The 22,339-nt window shown below is 38.5% G+C and overlaps 1 protein-coding gene across 2 annotated transcripts in view; it reads right to left on the bottom strand.

The window, feature by feature from the left end:
* Positions 1-22,339, bottom strand: part of LOC119546398 (rap1 GTPase-activating protein 1) — an 89,489-nt gene that overhangs the window by 35,625 nt on the left and 31,525 nt on the right. For both annotated transcript variants that reach the window (XM_037852649.1, XM_037852650.1), the window contains one exon: positions 6,123-6,318. In XM_037852649.1, coding sequence (XP_037708577.1) covers positions 6,123-6,318 — 196 coding nt within the window. The remainder of the gene's footprint in view (positions 1-6,122; positions 6,319-22,339) is intronic.

Here is a 22,339-nt window from a genome sequence, read left to right as displayed (position 1 = left end):
ATAACTAAATAAAAAACACGCCACATCAACACAACACATTTGTTGGTAAATAAAATATTTTGTATTTTAAAATATTTTGAATTCTTAAGTATTGTAGACATTTTAATCTCAGAAAAATTAAAATGAAATTGAGTAACAGCTCATTAAGTGATTAAGTCAAGCTTCGGAGAAACCAACGAAAACATTACATATTTTGTTTAAGATTGCATTTTTTCGAATAATAATATAGCTTGTGCCAGTAAAAATAAAGTGCACATAAACAAAGCCAATTTATGATTGGTTCTAAACTGACCTTGGCATTCAAGACTTTAAATCTATCGTGCTATATACTAAATTTAGTTTGATATGGCATTAAGTCCATGAAGGCGACCAATCAACACGTCTGTTTATAAACAAAATGTGACCAGAAAAGAAGTGAAAGAAGAATAAAAACTATTTATGGGTTTGTTAGGAACTGCGGGGCAGATAAAACAAGTTGGGTTGATTGTCGATAAAACTGGTAGATAAAAAACAAGAAGTTTGAAGCCATAAGTTTAAACTTTAGAGAGGGGTTTGATAGTGTAGTTTAAATAAAATTAAAGTTTTTTTTCAGTTGATTATTAATATGTTTTGACGAACGAATATTTTTAAGATTACAATACAATTAAAATATAAATAGAATAGATTGACCATTGTAATTAAATATTTTTTTGTGGCCAGTAGTTTCTATCACATTTGTAGCGCATATAGGTGCCTCGTTTAATAAACACATATCTGCACAAATAGATGGATATTAACTTTGAAAGACGGATAGACAGAAAGATAGATCGCTGGCTTCCAGAGCGCTTCTCATGGTTAATTGGTTATGCTGAGCCCGCATCTGAGATCCACCGGGGAGCTTTAAATTTCATGTGAAAGAGTTTTAAGTTGAGGTTTGCCCGGTTTTATTTTTTTTTTACTTTATTTTTGTGGTTGCTGCCGCTGTCAGCTGGCAATCAACAGCGAAGTCAGCGAGGCAGCAACAAGGTAAACATCAGAGACGGCGGAAAATGGGGGAAAGGAGTGGGTATCCAAGGGTATGGATGGGTGTGGACGTGCGAAGGGGGCCGTGTGGGTGGATGACACAGCCCTAGGTTAATGTCAGAGATCCGCCAAAAAAGAAAGAAGGCACGCCAAAGGAAAATATTTTAAAGTTGCATTGTTCGCCAAAGGAGGGAAGGCCATAGAAGAGGAAATTAAAAAGCCACGAATGAGTAACGGAAAGATTTCCACATGGCAAAGTTGAAGAGTGGCAGATATATAGTAAGCAGGGAAAGATAGAGAGGCCGCATGCAACAAGCGGAAAATAATTATACATTTTAAGTGCCACAGTGCACATGAGGGATAGGGACGCACAGATAGATTCGGAGTATCTTTTCGGATTGCTCGGTTTTTTTTGGGATAATTTACAGGCCCGCGGTACGGATACGTGTAGGTAGATGATGGCGATAAGGCATCGCACATTTCTGACTTAGAATTCATACGTGAGTGAGTATGTCGCCCTCTCTGTCTTTTTCTACACTTGAAACAATTTTTTGGATAAATAGTGCACCTGAAGTACTTTATCTTATGGTTTGACTGTTCAAAATATTCTGAAATGAGAGTTAAAGTTGCTAAAAGATTTAAGTTTCCTAAAACAAATTCTTTGGTTTTAGGGAAATTTAAGTAAAAGGGTTTAGAAAAGGGTTAAACCATTTAGAAGGACAGAATTTCAGTGATCAGAGTACTTTATTTTAAATTTATGCAGATAGCATTCAGTTCTTTTTAAAAATCCTTAAGTTTGTATCTTTTTATTTGGTTTTTGAAGGGGTTTTGTAATCAACACTTCTCTAAATCAAATACTTAAAAAAAAACATATTTTAAATGACTTCCTCATGCATTTTCCTCAGTGCACCTGGTCTTCCCTTTGTCGTTTCTGAATGCAGCTCATTTTCATGGCGCTGGCTGTGGGAGTAGGTTGCTGCGGTCTCCGGGCCTTTTCTCCGTTTTGGGCCAGGCTTGCAGGCACCTCCAGCCGGCGAAAGAGACAGCAATTGTGTGTAGGAAAGAGAACGATATACAATCGGAGACGGAGATGGAGACTTTGTCGTTGCGGCTGACGACCATCGCAATTAACAACTTCAACGTTCGTTGCATTCGCTGGGAGTCAAGTCCAATGCGTTCGCCAGTGACTGCTCAACTGTGAGGAGGAGCAGCGGAGAATCGGAGAATCGGGGAATCGGCGGGGTAATGAGAAGGGAAGTGGGTGGAGTGAGAAGAGGCGGGCAGACAAATTGCACTCGCCGAGCACCACAAACTGAGACAAAGACATAAGAGACTTCTAATGTGTGTGCGGCTAAAAACGAGGGGAATGGGGCAAAAACACCGAAGCCACAGTCCGTGAAAAATATGCAAGAAAAAGTCCAAAGCAACCGAAATGAAATGGCCAAAGTATATTTTTATAATGGGAAAGGAAAGGAAGGGAATTGGGGGAGAAAAGCGAGAGGAGCGGTGGTCGGGCATAAATTTCCAGCGAATCTTAGATGGCTGAGGGTTCTCCTCCATAAAACAAAAGGCCCCAGATTTCCGGCTTCATGGGAAAGCAAAAGGTGGAAAAAGCCGCTTACAAAAAGCTGGCCAAAAATGGTGCACCAACAAAATAAGAATGATTTCTCCTTACATGAGTAACCTTTAAACCCTAAAATCTTCTGTGCCTTATGAATAACGTTTACATTTGTCCGGCAATAAAAAAATTGTATTTTTCATAAAAAAATTTGTTGTTTTGAAAGTTGCTGATAATTAATTGACTCATTTCGTATAAAACCAATAGCCTTAAAGATATATGGAACATGCTATCTCCATTTTTTTTCTTCGCTACAGCTTGAAAACATTTCAAAAACAAGTATTTTTATGAGTTAAAAATAATAAAAATAACTAGCACAATTTGTTTTTACATTTATTTTATCAGACATTGTTTTGCATTATTTCCTGTGTAGATTCTGCCAACCCGAAAACACTTCATCGCCAACCCGAAAACACTGCTATTTGGGCAGCTTAATTAGCCGCTGAGATAGTGAATGCTATGAAGGGGGTTGGAAAAAGGAACCGGACGGAATTTAAACATACCCAAGCAAACCTTTATTAGCCCCAAGTATGCAATGGGAAAAAACGTGCGAGAAACTATGCAATAGGGAGAATAATATAGTAAAATACAGAAAATAAGTAGGGGAAGCAGGAAAACCATACACAACGGCATCCAGAGTGTGAAAAACTCTAGGGGAAAACTCTCGTACAGTTGGGAATGCCCTTTCTCACGGCACGTGTCCAAATGTCACGGTTTGAAAGCCACTGTATAGCCTTCAACCAAATTCAATTTTCCCAACTCGAGCAAACATAATTTTCATCCACAGTCTGAGAGTCAACCCAGTTTTGCCTCAAGTTGTTAGACGAGACTTTTTGCCAGACTCCCTATTGCTTTTTCCCCCTTTATTTTACTTGTACCCAAGGAAAGCCTGCATAAAAGGCACTCGAATGTGGATGAGAAGGCTGCATCTTGAGAAAATATGGCATAGGCTTTCAAGGAGGAGATGAGGGATGCGGGCTACGGATTGCACTTTGCTGCACTGTAAAACCCACTTGTGGATAAAGGGTAAGGGGAAGGCTGTGTTGCCTTTTGATATAGAAAAGTTTGCCTCCGAAATTGTTGCGAAAACTAAATTAAAATCTGAAAGGGCTTTGGAACTTGCATGCCGAGCAAACGGGTGGGCTACGAAAAAAAACAGGAAGATTGAGAATAGGCCAAACAGGAAGCGATATAACTCTTAAGGAAGGCCAAGTGGATTATGCTCCAGAAATTCGAAAACAAATTAAACTTGATTTTTATAGATTAAGTTTTATGTGGGGGTTCTGTCGGTTTCCACCACCACATTTTAAGGCAAATAAAAAAAGTGATGCTGATTCAGGGAATGATTAAGTTGTAGAATGTGATGTTTTTGTTTTGCTGGATTATATTTCAAGGGTATTTTTTTGATTATTCAGAGTTTAATTTGAATGGATGTTTAATTTCGAATGAATAAAGTTTAGATTGAAAGTTTGTCACCAAAGAAATATTTGTTGTTAATCACTATAAACTTTTTTCCTTAACATTTTTGTTTTCTAATAATTTAGCGAGAGTTATATAAGTCGTTAACAATGATTTGAAACATTTTTAAATCAAGGCGCCAAGTGTTCTTCCTCTTCTTTTCTAACAGAAATGTTAAGATGTAACGTTTTCTAACAGCGGCAGAGAACATTTTCTGTTAGAAAACGTTCAAGTGTTTCAGTCGACTACCGCAAGAGGTCGCTTTTAGTTTCTGAGAAATTTAAAATATGGCTTGAGGAACATCATTCATTGGTGCCGATAATAACCACACCAGAGCGCCACATCAATGCACACCTCACATAAAATCCGCTAGGTGCCGCTAGTAAGAACGACGTCTAGCGGACTGGAGACGAACATTTGAAATTTAAGTTCCGAAAACAGTCGCTACGTGGCGCCACTGCGAGACTCTATGCTAAGAGAGCTGTCAAAAATATATCGTTTTTTTTCAAAGCAAACAAATTGATATATTTTAGTGACTTGATATAATGCATATGTATATATATTTTTTAATTTGTTAATATTAATATTTTGGTACCCATTATGCTATATATATCTGGCAGCTCTGGTGCCTAAAGAAGAACATAACTTTCAAAAGAAAATGCCTTAAAAGTGTCGTCGTCTTGGCAAACCCTTCAAGAAAATTCAATACACCTTAACGATCTATTCTTTAAAATTCAGCCAATTAATTTGGCAATAAAGTAGAGGAGCCACACCTGACAGCTGCCAAAAACTTCAAAGACCGCAGCTGAATCGTAAAATTTGACATCAAACCAACCCAACCAACCACTTAATCCCTGGCAGCACACTCCCGCACCCATAAGAATTAACCCATGACTGCCGAACAATTTGCCTATTAAACCAGGAGACGGAACCCAAAAAAAGTACCGGCCACAACAAAGCGCAGATTATGTCAAATTATACAGATGTTTTGGAAAGGTAATATCATTGGGGGTTTTGCTTTTTTTCCTTAAGGGGGATGTCCACCATAGGACTCCTCATATGAGGTATTGTTGTTGGTGGCTCTTTGTTTCGATCTAGGTTCGCCCACCATTTCGCTGTCTTTATCCCATTCCCCATTCCGCATTCATTGTTCCATTGGCAATTTTTATGGCTTGGCAGCAGTAAAATGGAAGTTTTACTACTTAGAGTGGGGGAAATGTGGTAGGTATATTGCAACTGCAAGTTGGATTTTTATGGGTCAGTTCATCACACACACTCTTAGATTAGTGGAGCATATGCCCGGGGACAGGGCGAAACCAAATGGGCCGATGACCCAGCTATTGGACAATTGCCAGCCCATTGTCGTAGGTCAGAAGGTGGTTTATCTTGATACTGTGTAGTAGGGGTGGTCTATCTCGGAGGGTATACTGAAAGGTAACCTTAAGGTTTAGGGGAATTAATAAGAGCCCGACTTTAACTTGATTTTATTGGTGGTCGTTCAAAATGTTCTTAACTTATTTTTCAAAGTTGTACATTATAATTAATTAAAGAACTTAAGATCAGTAACTAACTGCTATACGGTGTGAAAATCATTGGGGCTTGTATTGTAATATTTACTTTAGGAACTTAGTATCAGCTACCAACGGCTATATGACGTTGAATTCTCTGGGGTTTATATCATAATATTAGTTTAGGAACTCTAGATCAGTTACTAACTGCTATATGACGTTGACGTCTCTGAGGGGTTCGTATCTAAATGCTTATTTAAGAAACTTAAGATCAATTATAAGTGATATATGTTTTTTTAATCTCTGGGGCATGTAACATAACATTTACTTTAGGAAGTTAGAATTAACTATTATATCTATACGAATTAGAAAATCTCAAGGTATTGTGTCATAATATTTACTTAAGGAACTCAGAAACTACTCTATGATGTCCCCAACCGCCGTCATTATTTATTATACACCCGAAAGTCTTATCCAACCCCCTAAGAAACCTGCAAAATGATATGGGTTCCGCTCGGGTGACCATCTTTACCCACCTGAGAGAAGTAAGCGGGCAGGACGCAGCGCTGGTCGTCGAGTCGCGAGCACTGCACACGCTCGAGCAGCTCGAAGAGATCCTGGGTGGCGGTGGCTCCGCGCAGGCGTTCCGGACTGTGGGTGACGCTGCCACTTCCACTTCCTCCGCCCGGCGGTTGCTGCTTCTGTGTGTTGGCCATAAAGGCATGCTGACGTCTGCAATGAAAAGACAGGAAACGGGTTAAAAAAAAATACACGGCACGCAAAGAGTCAATCACTGGAGTGGCCGAGTTGGCACAGCTGAGCTTCAGATTCGCGAACATGCAATCTCTTCATGCTTCGAAGACAGGAGACTTGGACCTCCTTCGTTCGATTCACTGAGCAAACACTCAAGTGTCACACAGGGGTTAACCTCTGCTCTTAGGCAAGGGGTTAAGAATGGTTTTTCTTCTGCCCGCCAATTTATGGGAACATGAACACGATCAAAAGTGGCACTACAATGCTCAAGACTTCCGGACTTCAAGAGCCCATCGAGGTAGTCTCAAAGAAATATCGATGGTTTCGTAAGCAGAACGTTTAGAAGATGAAAGAAAAATCACTTTATAGTCAAAAGTCAGTGTTGAGAGAATAATAAAAACAAGGAAGAACGCTATAGTCGAGTACCTCGACTATCAGATACCCGTTACTCAGCTTAAGGGACCAAAGGGAAATGGAGATACGCAAGCAGCAAAGCGAGATTTAAATACGCCACCTACCGGCGGTAGACTGATTTAAGCGTTCTGGGCGTTAGAGTGGGCGTGGCAAATTTGTTTTTGGATCAATCGATAGGTATTGACGAGATCAATACATTTCAGTTAAAATTTTTTATCTAGCTTAACAATTGTGGGCGCCACAGGCTTGGGCGGTTTGTGGGCGTTATAGTGGGCTTGGCATATTCGCGTGACAAAATTGCGCTGCGTACAAAGCTACAAAATCTAAATCTGAGATCCCGATTCTCTATCTTTGATAGTTTCCGAGATATCCACGTTCATACTTACGATTTTTTGAAGTTTGTGGGCGGTTTATGGGCGTTAGGGTGGGCCTGGCAAACTTTTTTTGTGTCAATCGATAGGTATTGATGAGAACATTACATTTCAGTTAAAATTTTTATTCTAGCATCAAAACTGTAGGAGCCACAGTTTTGGGCGGTTTGTGGGCGTTAGAGTGGGCGTGGCAGTCTACTGAAACAAACTTGCGCTGCGTAAGAAGCTCAGGAATCTGCATGCCTAATCTCAATAGCCTAGCTCTTATAGTTTCCGAGATCTCAGCGTTCATCCGGACAGACAGACAGACGGACAGACGGACAGACGGACAGACGGACAGACGGACAGACGGGCATGGCTAGATCGACTCGGCTAGTGATCCTGATCAAGAATATATATACTTTATGGGGTCGGAAACGCTTCCTTCTGCCTGTTACATACTTTCCGACGAATCTAGTATACCCTTTTACTCTACGAGTAACGGGTATAACAATTATAGGGCATATTATTTCAGGGAATTGCCAACTAAATGAATTAATATTTCTATAAAATTGTTATAAAATTTAAAATCAAGATTATTCCGAACCCTTTGAATAACTTTCACTAAATATTAATACTTTTCCCATATTTTTTCGCATTTCCCATTGCTTTGCCAGCTTTTCTTTCTTAGACCCGCTCGTCTGAAAGTCAAGAACTCTCTACACATCCTGAAGCCTTTTCCTTGGCTCTTCGAACATTTTCGAGCTGCTCTCACGCACTCGCACAGAATTATGAGTGGCCACTTGAACATATTTCCGAGTTCATATTTTTTCTCGAGTTTATTGTCACTAGCGCATATATTTTTTTGTGTTCAGCCTGTTCTTGCTTTTTTGAGAAGTTTATGTTGACATACAAACGACGAACGCCTCGAAATGAACACATAAAACTTAAAAGAGGATGTTTACTCTGTTGCTGTTGCTGTTGTTGTAGTTGTGCAATGTCCTTTGACGTTGCTGTTGCAGCTGCTCCTTTGCTCCTCTGCTCCACATTTTTGGAAATGGTAGAAATAGCTGAGAGAAGAATCTCTTGGCTCACTCGCATCTCTGTTTATTTTTACCAGGAGGAGGAGCTCGCTGCCTGTCACTCGTAAATTAACACCTACCCATTCCCTTTGCCAGCCAAATGGAGCTCGCATATGAAATGATGACAGTTATGGGAAAAGGATATCAAAAACACGAGTGTGATGAGCCTGATTGAAGATGGAGAGCTCGACTTCTCAGAATGTCTCAGCGTGTTGATAGTTTGGATAGTTCTGAAGGGTGCGAGCAAAGTGGCGGTGAAAGTGAAATTCAGTGGTAATTGGAGATTTTTCGAGGAAGGGGGTGAAGTCTACAGATGCAGAATATATATAATTTAAAGATATAAAGGAAATATTTAATATTACACAATTTATCGAAAAAAGTGTTGTAAAAAATGTTACATCAACCGTAAAACTCACTTAACCTTCACCGTTACCCAACTTAACCCATTTTCAAGGCAATAAAATCCCTTCTATCAATGGCTTTTTATTGCTCTTCTACCATGTACATTTAATAAATCAAATGATATGTTTTCTCTCATATTTCTATAGCTTTACAAGCTGTGCAACATGCATTCACAGATTTTACAACTATTTTTGTCATAGCTCGTTCGAATTACGGGACGAAAGCAATTTTATAGCATTTTTATGACAATTTTTCACATGAATTGTTCGACAAATGGCAATGAAATCAAATCGCTAACTGAAGAGCGGTGGAGGGAGGGTGAAACCGAGGATGCGGATTGCAGAAGTCAACTGCAAAAATGGCCCAACAATAGGGCCAGTGATGATGTGATGCGAACAGGGTTTTAACCTACAGTTATTATGAAATCTGATGCAGTTGGAGGTTTTCTTTCTGCAGAACAGAACAGTAAAAAACACCCACCAAACAGACGTTTCCTGCGCTGCGGTTACGCCTGCGCTGAAAAACCTTTTCATTTAGCTACCTCATTATATGCAACCACCCACATAATTAAAACCCATCACAGGCAAACAAAAAGCGTTAATTCTGGAGGGGCGGCATCTTCTAGGGCTTTTTCGGAAATGTTCATTAAATGCAAATTTATGGGCACCACCCACCGAAACCCCCTACTTTCAGGTTCTTTACTCTCATTTGGCATGCGCAGCGCATTGCGCGTGTTTAAAGTTTAGCCGCAAAATGTGGAAAAATAAAACGTGGGGAGGGGTTTTGGGTGGTTCGGTGAAGAAAAACAATTACCACGAAGAGACCTAGAGAAGAGAACAAAGCCAGGCGGTGTTGACAGCGAAAGATAGATGGCTTCAAAAATCCAAGAGGAAAGGGTCCTAAGCCTATGCAGCGTATAGAGTTATATTCACAAAAGTTTTGGGTTAATATATTCCCAAAGAGTGGCGGTTGTGCTACGTGGGAAAAACACTTGGCTGAGCTGGAAACTAAAAATCCCAAAAGAAACACAGGAAGAGAATGGAAGAGAACACCTTGCTGTCGGCAGTGGGAAATGTCATTCTGTGGCAAGTCAAGTTCTTTTTAACATTGTTTTTGGCCATTCCCCAGGCGCTAATTTGAAACGTTTTTCCAAAGATATTTTCCCATTCTCAATGTGTGTGTGTGTGTGTTTGCCATATTTGCCAGTGAGAAATTACAGGAAATGTCCTGTCCAACGTCAAGGAAATCAAGTCCCAAAGGACAAAAGTGCACACACACACACACTGGGACATTCATGCATTTCACAGCTAATAATGGGTCAGGCAAACTGGAAACTAGAGCACTCACAGATAGCATCGCAGTTGGAGAAAAGCGGGGAAATGGCCGGGAGAAAGGGAGAAAAGGAGAAAGGCAGGGAGCGATGCACTCGCTCCGATAAGCGGACAGGCGACATGTCAAAGGATACTCGCATGGCACCAAAAAGTCAAAGTTAGGTCCTTTAAGGGGTCGTTGTACTGGTCAGGGGAGAATAAGGGCAGCACCCTGTAATTAATACTATCCCGAAATATCCTGTTCCCTTGGAGATTTCTCTAAAAACCAAGCGAGAATGGGCAAAGAATTACCATATAATTTGGACATTAAAAGGGTAAGAAATTAAAAGAGTTTATAGATAATTGAAAAGCGTAAAAAACGAAATTTAACTGAAATCTTTTAAAAACTTTTATTTAAGTTTTAAACACTCCAATTTCCTTAGAGCTTTAAAAAGTAATGATTTAATTGTAATGTTGTTTTAATCAAAAGGATAATTGTTATATGAGGTCCATTGTTTAAAATATCATTCACCTTTTTTGCAAGTTTCTAAAGTTTTAAGTTAACTGAAATCTTTTAAGGGCTTTAAATAAATTTTTAAACAGGAATCGTATCCTTTTCACTCAAATAATAATACATATTTTTCTAGAGCTCAAAAATATAATGATTTAATTGAAATGTGGTTTTAATAAAAAGGATAATTATTTTATCCGGTCTCTGGTTTAAAATATCATTATGGAGTAGTAAAATTTTAAGTTTATGATTCTCCACGGTAAACTCTTTTTTGCATTTATGATTAATGGCTGCCAAACATTGCAAGGTAACCGCTGAGAAAATAGCCACGGAAATGAATGGTGGAGGGGGTAAGGACTTAGGGAAATGGAAAAATCTGCATTTCCAGGGATGGCCACACCCCGTTTTCTTCGCCTGGCCAGCGGTTCCTCCCCTGCTCATTTCCACATTATCCCGAATGTCGCGACTTCCGCGCCTCGTGAATTGTCATTAAAATTAGTTCCAAGACAGCCGCTGAGATCCAAGCGAAAAGGATTCGCACAAGTTTTTCTCATTTCCGCTGCCGGGTGGAAAACTTGCCTCTGCCCAGTTTCCTTTTGTCTGTTGGAAAAGAGAAAATCCCGATAAAAGGGGGTTGTGCAAGGCGCACATAATAAAGAACCCGTTTCCTCTTTCGTTCAACCTCATAAATGCAACACGTTCCAGACACTCGAAGACTGCTATAAAGATGATATCCTTTTCTTATCCTGGTACAGCCAAACCTTTCTAGTTTCAGCTCATTTCCCATTTTTTCTTCCTCTTACCTGAGCTGGTCTCATAAATTAGCCACAAATTTGCCGGAAAAGTTTCCTCCGGCGCCTTTGAAAAAAGTTTTATTGGTTGAAGCGGTTTCCTTCCCTGATTTACATATTTTTAATCGTTCAGCGCATTTATATCACCTTTTTTTGGGGTAAAAATTACACATTTTCTTGGACATTTTCTTGGCAGAACTTGTTTTTCACTTTATTTGCTGACAGCTTTAGGAAATTTATTGCTGCCCGATCGCAGGAAAGAAAGTTAAAAGTGAAAGTGTAGCCAAGGATAAGGAATATTTATTAGAAAATTTCCGGGAGCAGCTGTGTGTGGTCAGCGGAAAAGATTTTCCCAGAATCCCTTGAAATTTTAAATTGAGATTAGGGGACTAAGTAGACCCAAATTGCTGTCAGTTTTGGAAGGAAAAGGAAAAAAAGGTTTCTGAGGTGAGTTGTAGGGCAGGGATTCTGGGCAGTAAAACGATCATTATGGTAGAGTTCAATGTTTCTTTTGGGATGAGTTTCAAATGGGATAGTTAAAAATAACCTTTGAAAGAATTAGCATAGGGTTCAATTGAAGCTGCAACCTCTGCAACTTATTACAGGGACAGTTTAAAAGTCAAGTTGCGGCAAGAAACGAACTTATTTGTAAGTTCATTTTACTTTTTCTTAAAAAAGACGTAACTAATTATTTCAATTAAAAGAAACCATGTTGATTTCCCCCATAACCCACGAAGTCATTGCATAATTACCTTTCCCCTGAAGTCTTGATAAATATGCAGAACATATATATGTAAATATTCGAAAAAGGCGACTCGAGCAACGTCAACAACCCATTTATTCCGGCCACCTTTCCCCAAACAAGTCTCCTCGATTCCCCCACTTAGTTCCTCCAGTCAAGTTCAATTTGACACGCAATTGCCATCGTTTGGGGAACTACAGAAAAGGGGGTTCAGAACAACCTGTTGTTGGCCATGTTTTCCTCCCGTTTCGGCCAGTGCAAATGCAGCATGAAAATGCTGGTAATAACCGTTTAAACGTTGATACTTTTAATGCCTCTTACAGGTGGGTTGCTGGATGGTAAAAGGGGGGCTGATTCCAGCTGAGCCACTTTGCATATTAATGAAGCGCGTCAGTCAGTCAGTTAGCATGGCTATTTATAAGGCCACGGAAGGCTCTGTTTTTGTCTTGGCCTTCTTCCCTTTTATTTTGCACTCGCAAAAAATACTTATGATCTTAAAATTCATTTCTTAAACTCATTTCTTGATTCAAGAAATATAAAAAATTATTTTTTAACTACATACAGAATTGACAACTCATTGAAAAATTAATGTTAAAATAAATATAGACTTTAGTGATATTCTATTAATGAATTAGTCTTTAAAATATATTATTTAAGAATACGGTCCTTTAACATTAAACATTTCTATTGAATTTTTATAAAAACCCTTTATGTTTTTTGAACACAACATTAATTTTAGTAATTAGTTTAAGGCACTTTAGAAAGTATTTCAAACTTTCAAAAATGTGTGCTGTAGTTTTTTAACTTAACATATTAATATTTCCAGTGTAGCTGAGTTCCTTGGCGTGAAATTAATGCGGACAAGGCACGCGCTTCTTCATAATGCACGCGCCGAACTTTAGCTCCCTATTTACCATACATCCCCATTTTGTCACTTTAGCGAAAATCGTTGACCAAAATTTTGGCGCGCTTTTCCTTTTGGCCAGGTGTCGTGTTCGCACACGTTAGTCATAGCTCTGTGGCTTTTTGACTTTGGCTAATAGGTTGGCATACAACTCCCCGAAATGTTATGTGGGCGACAACAAGAAGGTCGCGACTTGCAATCTTTGGTGTCAAATCTTCGCCTCGGGGTGTCGTTAATTTCCAATTATTGCCAAGCGGTAGGAAATATGTGGGTTGTTGTAGCGGGATTGCTTGATGTTGGCTCAACTAAAAATAAACATTATCCATTGTAATCGCCTCGCTGGAAATTTGCAACGCATTTCCGCCACCGCCGAAAATTTGAAATCTAAAATCTGACAAAGATGCGACATTGAGGGATTGCCGGATTGGCGGCATAACGCGATTGATGGATGGCCGTATTGGGCTGATTAAATTAAATGCTTAATTGCCAATGTGTGGCAAGTCCGTGTTAGTGGGTTAAACGTCGACGGGTGATTATTACCGCACTGGGGGATAAACATGCGCTGGTAACGCGTTTAAAACCGCCAGCGAGTCGCGCGCGTCTTTGTCGAGGCAATATATTTTTATTATGGCTCCTACTTATTTATGTTGGTTGTGCTATATTGTGGGTTTATTTTTATTAAATTTTTAACGAGCTTATTGCCGTAGAACCTAAAGCAAGCTCTAATGACTTGCGCATGCAATAGAAAATTTCTAGTGGTTTCCAAGCGACTCGTGCGCGTTTTATGCGGCCTAATTTTTATTGAGTCAAGTTTCTTTCAAAACTAGTTTGAGTTTTTCAAGAGCAATCTTTTGTGAGTTAAAAAATCTTTTTAAAACTTTGCATTTTAAATTGAGGGTGTATAATATAATTAAAACAAAACGTTTATAACTAAAATTGAAAAAAAGGTTGCGCTCGATTTGTGCGCTCGTTTTTCCACACTCGTCCGCTAATAAAACGCCTCGAATTATTTTGATTGCCTGCTAATGCAACTTCCTCCACAACTGCAGACTTCTAATTATGTTGGCTGCTGTTGCTTGCATGTCTTTTGACCATTTACAAGCAGTGGGTTAACTTAACCCCGCATCCCCCGCCACGGAAACAGTTGTCTGGGTGCGGGCAGAAAAAAAATTAGGAGTCGTATGGAGCTGGGCAAATTATGATTGCACGTCTGCGCACTTTTTGAACTCCACTCCGAGATCTTGGGCCCCCGAGGGGATTCCCATTTTGGCCAGACGGATATGCATGTGTGGGATTGGCTTAACGGTTTCGTCTTATTTTTAGATTTTTCACCCGATCCCAGCCAATTGATTATCACAGAAGTTCCTCTGTTGACTTAGCTGACTTGCAAAAAACAAATCCGCAAAAAGAACGCCTAACGAGGGTGCGAAAAAAAAAAAAGCAAAAAGGGTTAAGCCATATCACCTTACACGTTTTCCCTGCATTTTTTTTTGTAGTTACCCCGCTCACAGCTGTTAGGGTAAGGAAATGGGAAAACCATCATCATCATCATCATCAGCACTATCGTTCATTAATCATAAATTTAATTAACAAAACAGCCCAAGAAACTGACAAAAAGGTTTTCCTTTGCCTTAAGGTTTTTCGAAAACGGGATCTTCGCAGGGTCTTAGATATCCCTTTTTAACATCCCGATAATCCATAACTCATTCGCGATTTTTGCGGTTTGTATTTCACGCCGAGCAAACAAACCCCCGAAAACAAATGACATTTGACGGTTTGCGAAAATAAAGGGATTGGTATAAGGGATATTTGCATATTTTATGCATTATGCCTATTTAGAGCGCCCTCCCAAATACCTACCAATCACAATCGAAATCGGAATCGGAATCCTGTCGAGTGCATATTGGCAGGCATACAGGCCTAATTAAGGCCCATTCCAAATTCAAATGGCAAATCAAATAATTTGCATAATTTTTGCATATGTCACAGAGCGACATAAAGAGACATAATAAGAGATAGAGGGACTTTTGTCAATATTTGCTTACATGACATTTATGCCTAGATATGGAAGCATAATTAATGGGGTTTGTTTGGTAAACGAAGGCGAACATAAATTACTAGAAAGGAGATCAATGTAAAATTGTTGAGCCTATCTACTATTCTTATTTTTTGTTATCAAGTTTCTTGAATCTTATTATAAAGTGTATACATACAGCAGATTTTTCATGTAGCGTTTGCGTGCCACCAATGTGTAGGATTCCTTGTGTGTATTCGTTAAATATTTCATTTTGTTTGAGATCAGTTTTGAGATTTTTGAACAGGTAGAAATGCACTTTTCCTTTGGCCAGGTATAGTTCACTTTTCTTTAGTGTTTTCTTAGGTCAAGACTTGCTCTTTTCTTTTCGAGAGCAGGTAGTTTTTGATTTGTCAGTTAAGTTAGGTTAGGATTTATCCATAGATATTGCACAGTAAAGTTAACACTAAATATGAGCAACTAAACTTGTAAAATTCCCCAGTTCTCGTTTGGTATCTTTGAGATACATTCGCTCTTTTCGATTCGCAGTTTATTTCGTTTTCGTAATTATTGTAGCGAACTTGACCCACTGAATCGACACGGAACCCGATTTTGTACAACCTAACCGCACGAAGAATATCGTTAAACTGAATTCTGTGTGCGTTGGAAAAAGGTCTGCGGAGTTGTAGCTGTAGTTTTCCAACCCCCGCTTTGAAGCATGTTCGATCGGTCTGATGCACAGTGGGCTAGGTAGATGAAAATGTTCGATCACCTAAATTGTAAAAAAGGTATCATCATACTACAACATGTTTGGAGAATTTAAATGTTAAAAATCACTAAATACTTTATATTTTTTTAAGAATCTTTAAAGAATACTTTGTTTATATTTTTCATTTTCTTAAAACCGGATCCACTGTTCGGTGTTGGAGTTGCAAGCCGGGTCTTAACTCGAACTCGAACTTGAACTTGCGCTCAAGCCATTATTTGATACCGGTACCGGATACGAGCGCGTCACAAAAGGCTCGTTTTATTTACGTTTTTGGGGTTGGCCCCTGTCCATTTCCAGCTTCAAACAATAGGCCTATGAATTCCGATCGGGGAGTTCTCTTCTATAATTTTCAACCCAAGTTGGTCGCACATGCAAAACACGCCAAACAATAGGACTGTCCACCTCTTTGTGCGCAGTGGAGAATAAGTCATTAACACCTGAACTGGGCGCAGGCTCACTGAACTGACAGATCAGATATCAAAATTACGGAGATGTTGGGTGGAAAGGGGTGTGATATAGAATTAACAGCAGAAGAGGCTACATTGTCGTTGTGACAAGGTTGGCCCAGGCCTTTGAATTCTAAAATCGGATTACATAAACATAAATACTTAATGCTGATGATAAATTGCATAAATATGTTAAATCGCTCAAACTTCAGTTTTGATGTCATCAATAAAATGTATTTAACATTATATTTCAGTTTTCAATAATCCCCTCGATAAAATATTCTTTTATTATATATAATGTTATAAATTTATTATCATCTTTGTTTTCCTTAATTACCTCATGATGTCCTACCCTAACGTATACCCCTACCGAATGCATTAATACTTAATATCTTCTTCTTTTCGACCTGTTCATCTGTTGCCTCAACAGTCCACACCCATTTCGTATATCCCAACGTTAACCCAAAACAACAGCTGACCTAATGCCTACGATCAGACTAATCAGACTAATAAGTAACTCCTCAACCTTATCATTAAAATTCAATTCGATTTTCACATCACTTCCATTTCCACTTCCTCTGGTGTGACTCTCTATCTTTGGGTTTTGTACCTGAACCTATTTCGGATCTGTTCCCATTTGAAACGCTTTATTAACCGTGTTTTCGTTTAGTTTTCCTTTTCTGTTTTTTTCTTTTCTTTCTGGAGTGCAACTCTTCATCTTCAGTTTCCAATGTTGGCCATAACTTTCTATCCATTGTTCCTAGGGCCTATCTTTCTGCATATCCATCCCTCCACTCCCCTGCTTGTTGCCCCGACTGAGGTTTTAATGGTCGTTCCGCTAGTCACTCAACGCTCAACACCTCATAATTCTATTGTCTTTCGACCTGTCCCGAGTTTGTTTCTTTTGCCGTGTGTGAGTTTGCATACATAATCATGATAATCAGCGTCTTCTGGGCTTCCTCCCCTCGTTAACTTCACTTTCTGCCGCCGCTTCTTCTTGGCTAGTTTATTTTTCTAATTCCTTCTCTTTTTTTTTTGAATTATGCAAATTTGTCGCCAGTCGACGACGCACTCCACCCAGATTTTTTTCGCTCTCCGAATGAGTTTTTTTCTCTGGCTTTTTTATGATTTTTTAATTTGCAGCTCACTTGAAAGTGAGGTTCTCTTAGCTCTCTCTTTCTGTGTTATTTTATTCTAATTGTCTTCTCAGGTGTCAAAGGCGCCTGCGCACGCGTTTCTCACCCCAAAAAGTGAAAAAAGGGGCATAGGGAGATGTAAAGGGTCGCACCTCACCCTACAACCCTAAAAAAAGCACTCTACCTCTCAGGGGTGAGTAGCAAAAAAAAAACATTTTTTAGTTTGAATTTATAATTTCTGGTCCAATATTTTGTACCTCTCATTCTTGTGCATTATGATTTGTTCGCTCAATTGCTAGAGTTTGATTTGTAAGCATTTTTTTCTGGGCGAAAAAGTGAATTTCTAATAATAATTTACATAATTTTATGAATTTTTATATGCGGCAATTGACAGAAACAAACCATAGAGAATTGAACAAAATAAACTATAAATTTGTTAGGGTACAACGAATTATTTGCATAAAATTAGGAGATAGATTTTACGGCTGTGAAGGAGGTGGTAACTTGGGTTTTTTGAAGAACAATGAGTAGATATTTGGGTTTGTGGGTTTTTACAGCAATTCTGTGGGTTTATAATGTGATAGGCTACAAAATTATACTTATTTTTAAGGTACAGTTAATGTTTTATTCTAGGGATGTTATACGTTTTTATAACCAAATAAAAAAATTTAAAAAAATGTATATATATTATTATCATTAAGGCACTTTTAAGATCTTAAAGCCTAAATTATTATTATTTTTTCTTGTTATTATTTTTTTAAGAGTGCTGCGAGACACTTTAATTAAGAACCAAAAAAACAAAATTCGGGTTACAAATTCATGAGATTTTTCTGTCGCTCAACCCATCATCTGATTATATATTCATTGTTCCTGTAACCCCAGCCCCATTTGGCCCTGACATTGATAGCAGACGTTAACCCATGACTAACTAACTTTGCTCGCCCCTTTCAAAAAAGAAAACAAATTCCCAGGCAAAATAAAAACGCGAAAGCTAATTCATTTCAATGAAAATTTCCGCAATTACAGAACGAAATTAAATGTTAGAAATGTTCAACGGTTCTGTGTATTTTTTCCCATCCAGTTGGACTTTGTGGTGGGTGTGGGTGGGGCGTGGGAAAGGGGAAAGGGGGTGGTGGAGAAAAGAGGCTGTTAGGGGAGGCTGTCAGTCAAGCAGACGCCGCTGCAGCAAAGTACATTAACCCATGTTGTGGAGGCCTCACTCGAATGGGAATTGCTTGGGGAAGGCTGTCCCCTAACAGCCCCTCTTCCACCCACATTACCACCCCTTTCACCGCCCACAAAGGCCACTCAAGGGGGAGAAAGAGAAACAGCCACAAAACGGGAGCGACAACGACACCCTTTCGAAACATTTCTACTGCTGATTGTATACGCGAGTATCCACAGTTGAGGTCAAAATAATAATGGTACAAATGGCAGGTCAAACCCGAATTTTTAAAATTTACTTTAAAAATGCGGCCACAGAGTAGCACAATAATCCTAAACCAATACTTTAATAGTTGAAAGTAAGTTTGCAGGTTAAATAGTTAATAAATGAGAGAGTAAACATAAAAAGTGTGCCCTTGAATATATAAATATTTGATAATAATAATGATGATTCACTATTATTAAAGGTAAAAATTAAATAAATTGTTTATTGTAATACCTCGTATTTTATAAAAAATAATAACTATGTGCATTCGGTTTCGAACGATCTGCAATTAAACACACCATTCTTATATAATCGTAATTAAATGAAAGCGTACTCAATTGCTTAAAAAAATATATTACATATTGCTAGAAACCGGATCTTTAAAAATTTATATTGACATCCTTAAAAACTGATGTTAAAGAACTTGTTCAGTCCGGAGTAAGTAAATATTTGAGGTATTTTGTGAATATATTTTATTTTTGAAGATATTTCTTTTACTTCATTGAAATCCAAATTGCATTTCATACTTTACTTTCAATTAAGGGCTTATTTATTTGTTTTTGGCTGTACTGTATGCAGATATCCATGTAGTTAGGTTTGTAGATTTGCATGTTTTTGTTACGCTTGTTAAATTGCTCCAAATGCTCAGATAAAAGAGAAAAATGATGTAGAGCAGAGAGGGGTTAAAGCTGTAGGACACTGATTTTACAGAAATCCTTAAAGGCCTATTTTAAAGCAAGTATAAAATAAATAAAAAAAGTTGTATGCGTATTACACACCTTTATGAATTTTCCTAATATTATTATTTCCAGTTGATTTTTGGCTTAGTGTAGGGAAATATAGATTCAACCCAACATTTTCCTACCGCCCTTAAGTTAAGCACTTGCTGCATTGGCGCATTTTTGCAATGTTTCCGTTTTGAATTCACTTTTCATTCCCCTGTTGCCCCGCACCTATCATTTTTTCCCGGCCACCCCCTATATTCCCCCACCTTTCCCCAACCCTTTTGCAAATTAACAAACCGAGTTGAGCTTCGTCCTGAGTTCAGGAGCTGCGAAATGCAAAATGCTGCTGAAACTGTCTCGCGAGTGTCTCGGCTTTTCCCCCTAAATCAACCCCCGCTTTTCCGCTTTCCCTCTAGGCACACATAATTAAAACGTCATCGTCGCTGTCGTATTTGTTGCTGTTGTTGGTATAATAGTCAGCGCTTTTTGTTCGCTCCTCGGGCTGAAGGATATTATATCAACTCTGCCGACGAGGAGTTTCGTGAGCCATCAGGAGGTTATAAATGCGTTTTACTGACAGAAGAGGAAGATATATTCGTGTAGGCACTAGTGTCAAGATGCTTAAAGATTTTACAGAGATATGTATTCCTTAAGCTCTGGACTTAAAATAAATTTAGCACATAACAGAGGCCTTAAAATTGATAAAAAAGTGTCAAACAGCGTAATAAAATAATCATATTTCCACCGTTTAAGTTAAAACAGTCTTATAATATTTGTTTATATAGAAATAGGGTATTTTATCTTCGGTGATGAGAGATCCATTCGATACGGCTACCTCAACAACAAGCGAAGCACTTGAACAGGTTCACACGACTACCGATCCCACTCCGTTTCCCCATAATTCACCCCTAGAATTTCCTCATTTAATGAAATTTAAGCAGCCCCCTACCAACCTACTACCTCTTTAGCCGCTTCGAGCTTATAAGCATCCTCATTGAGAGTTTATTTTCTCTCAGTGCATTGCAGACTTTTCCACTTTTTTGGTTGGGGAATGGAGCCAAAGAAAACCAGTGGGAGAATCCTGTTGGCAAAGACTCTTCTTGTTGGCTCAACAATTCAGAAAGGCTGAGTTCTTGCATAATTGGAATGCATAATGTTTGGTTTGTGCATCAGGAAATTCAGGCAACCATTCGGCACATTTCAACAGTTTTCGAGTAAACTAATTTGCTCGTAAAAATTGCATATTGGGCATCGAATGTCGAGCAAACTGGTTTCGATCACATCTCTCAGATAGCATTGAAAAATGTGAATCCAATACAAGCCATAGAGGTCGTAGAGTTGAAGGGGTTAAAGAGCCAAAAACGTTGTGCTAAAGAGGAGTAAAAATTCAACATGCGGGCCCCGGAGCAAAACGCAGACAGTGAACACACACACAGAAATCTCTCATGCACATAAACAGTGCAGTGTCCCTACAATGTATTGTGAACACTCTGGTAGAAAGAGGGGGAAAAGAGTGGGCTATAAGAAGAAATATACCATAGAGAGTCCTTACAAGTACGCAGACAGGCTGTTTAACAGGGATATCTGAAGATTTCTCAATTGCAACGAAGCTATAATACTCTGAGATGAGTTAGGAACTTTTGGTAATTAATGGGTTGATGGGTATGCTTTTTTTTGTTTTTCCCACTGTTTTTGATAGTTTAAAAAATGGAAATTAATTCTGAACATGTATAATTTTGTAAGGGACTTAACCTTAATAGTAAGTAAGACATTTTACTATAGTCATAAGTTATAATGTACCTCAGAAAATAGGGTATTTTACAGGAGACAGAAAGTACATTATTTCATCAACGTTGACAAATTCATTGTGAACCAGAGTCGGACGTTTTTAGATCTGGATGTCCTGGCTGTTTCGTGTGTCCTGTGCGAGAGTCCTGCATCTGTATATGTGTGTGAGGGCCATGCAAATTTGCTGTCACACACCTTTAAAGCCAATTTCAAGGCACCTCTGGCTCTCTTTCGCTTGTCTATTTGTATTTGCCTGTTGTCCGGAGTTAATTTTTTCAATTAAGTGAGCTCCTGTCCTCCTGTTTTTCCCTCACCATCCATTGGCCTTTCCAATTTAATTGCTCTCTACTGACTATATATGCAAAATAGCAAAAAGTTTCCCCCCAGAAAGTTTGCGAGGCTTAAGCTATTTATAGAACTGAATGGGACTCCTGCAATTTCCCCAATCCCCCAAAAAGTCATCCATCCAACAGTCAAAAGTCACAAGTGGAAAAGCTTCTTCAGAACGTATTCGAATGACGCTGGGAGAATTTCACTCTTGGCCTTTCAACTGGCTGGCAGGAAAGCCAATAATGAAATTATATTAGCAATATTCCGAGAGAAAATGGCAACAGGGAAACGAGCCAGCCCAAGGCCAAAACAGAAAAGTTTTTGGAGAAGGAAATGCTTCGAGTTTTTCAAAGGCAGATGGTTTATCTTTAAGATGGTTCCTAATGAAAAGTTTGTCTAGAATGAAATTGAAAGAAGTCATTTCTGCGAAATAGGTGCTGGAATCTTGGCAGAAATGTTTCTCTATTAGTTATTATAAGTTTCGTAAGCTAACAAATGTGGCTTGAACTTATTTAAATAGTTGGTATATAAACCAAAAAATTGCTTTACCTAAAACTTTTTAAAATATAATTCCTTTATTCCTTTAAAATTAAATTTAAATTTAATTACGATTGGATGTATCCAATTTACAAATTACTATGTACCTACAATAAATGTTAACATTATCGTTTGTTTTTAAACAATTTAAGAAAAATATCTAACATATTTAGTCTGTACTAAGTACATAAGTAGGACTTCTGTAATATTTTTAATGTCTACAAAAAGGAAAACTTGTTTATTGCATTTTCTGATATGCATTCCTCTGATATTTTTATGTTAATTTATTTTTCCTATTGCCTAATGAGCCGTGACCTGGT

Source organism: Drosophila subpulchrella, chromosome 2L (assembly GCF_014743375.2).
Source record: "Drosophila subpulchrella strain 33 F10 #4 breed RU33 chromosome 2L, RU_Dsub_v1.1 Primary Assembly, whole genome shotgun sequence".
Classification (NCBI taxonomy): Eukaryota; Metazoa; Arthropoda; class Insecta; order Diptera; family Drosophilidae; genus Drosophila; species Drosophila subpulchrella.
Note: the sequence above shows the minus strand (reverse complement) of the source record. Positions and strands in the feature narration are given on the sequence as shown.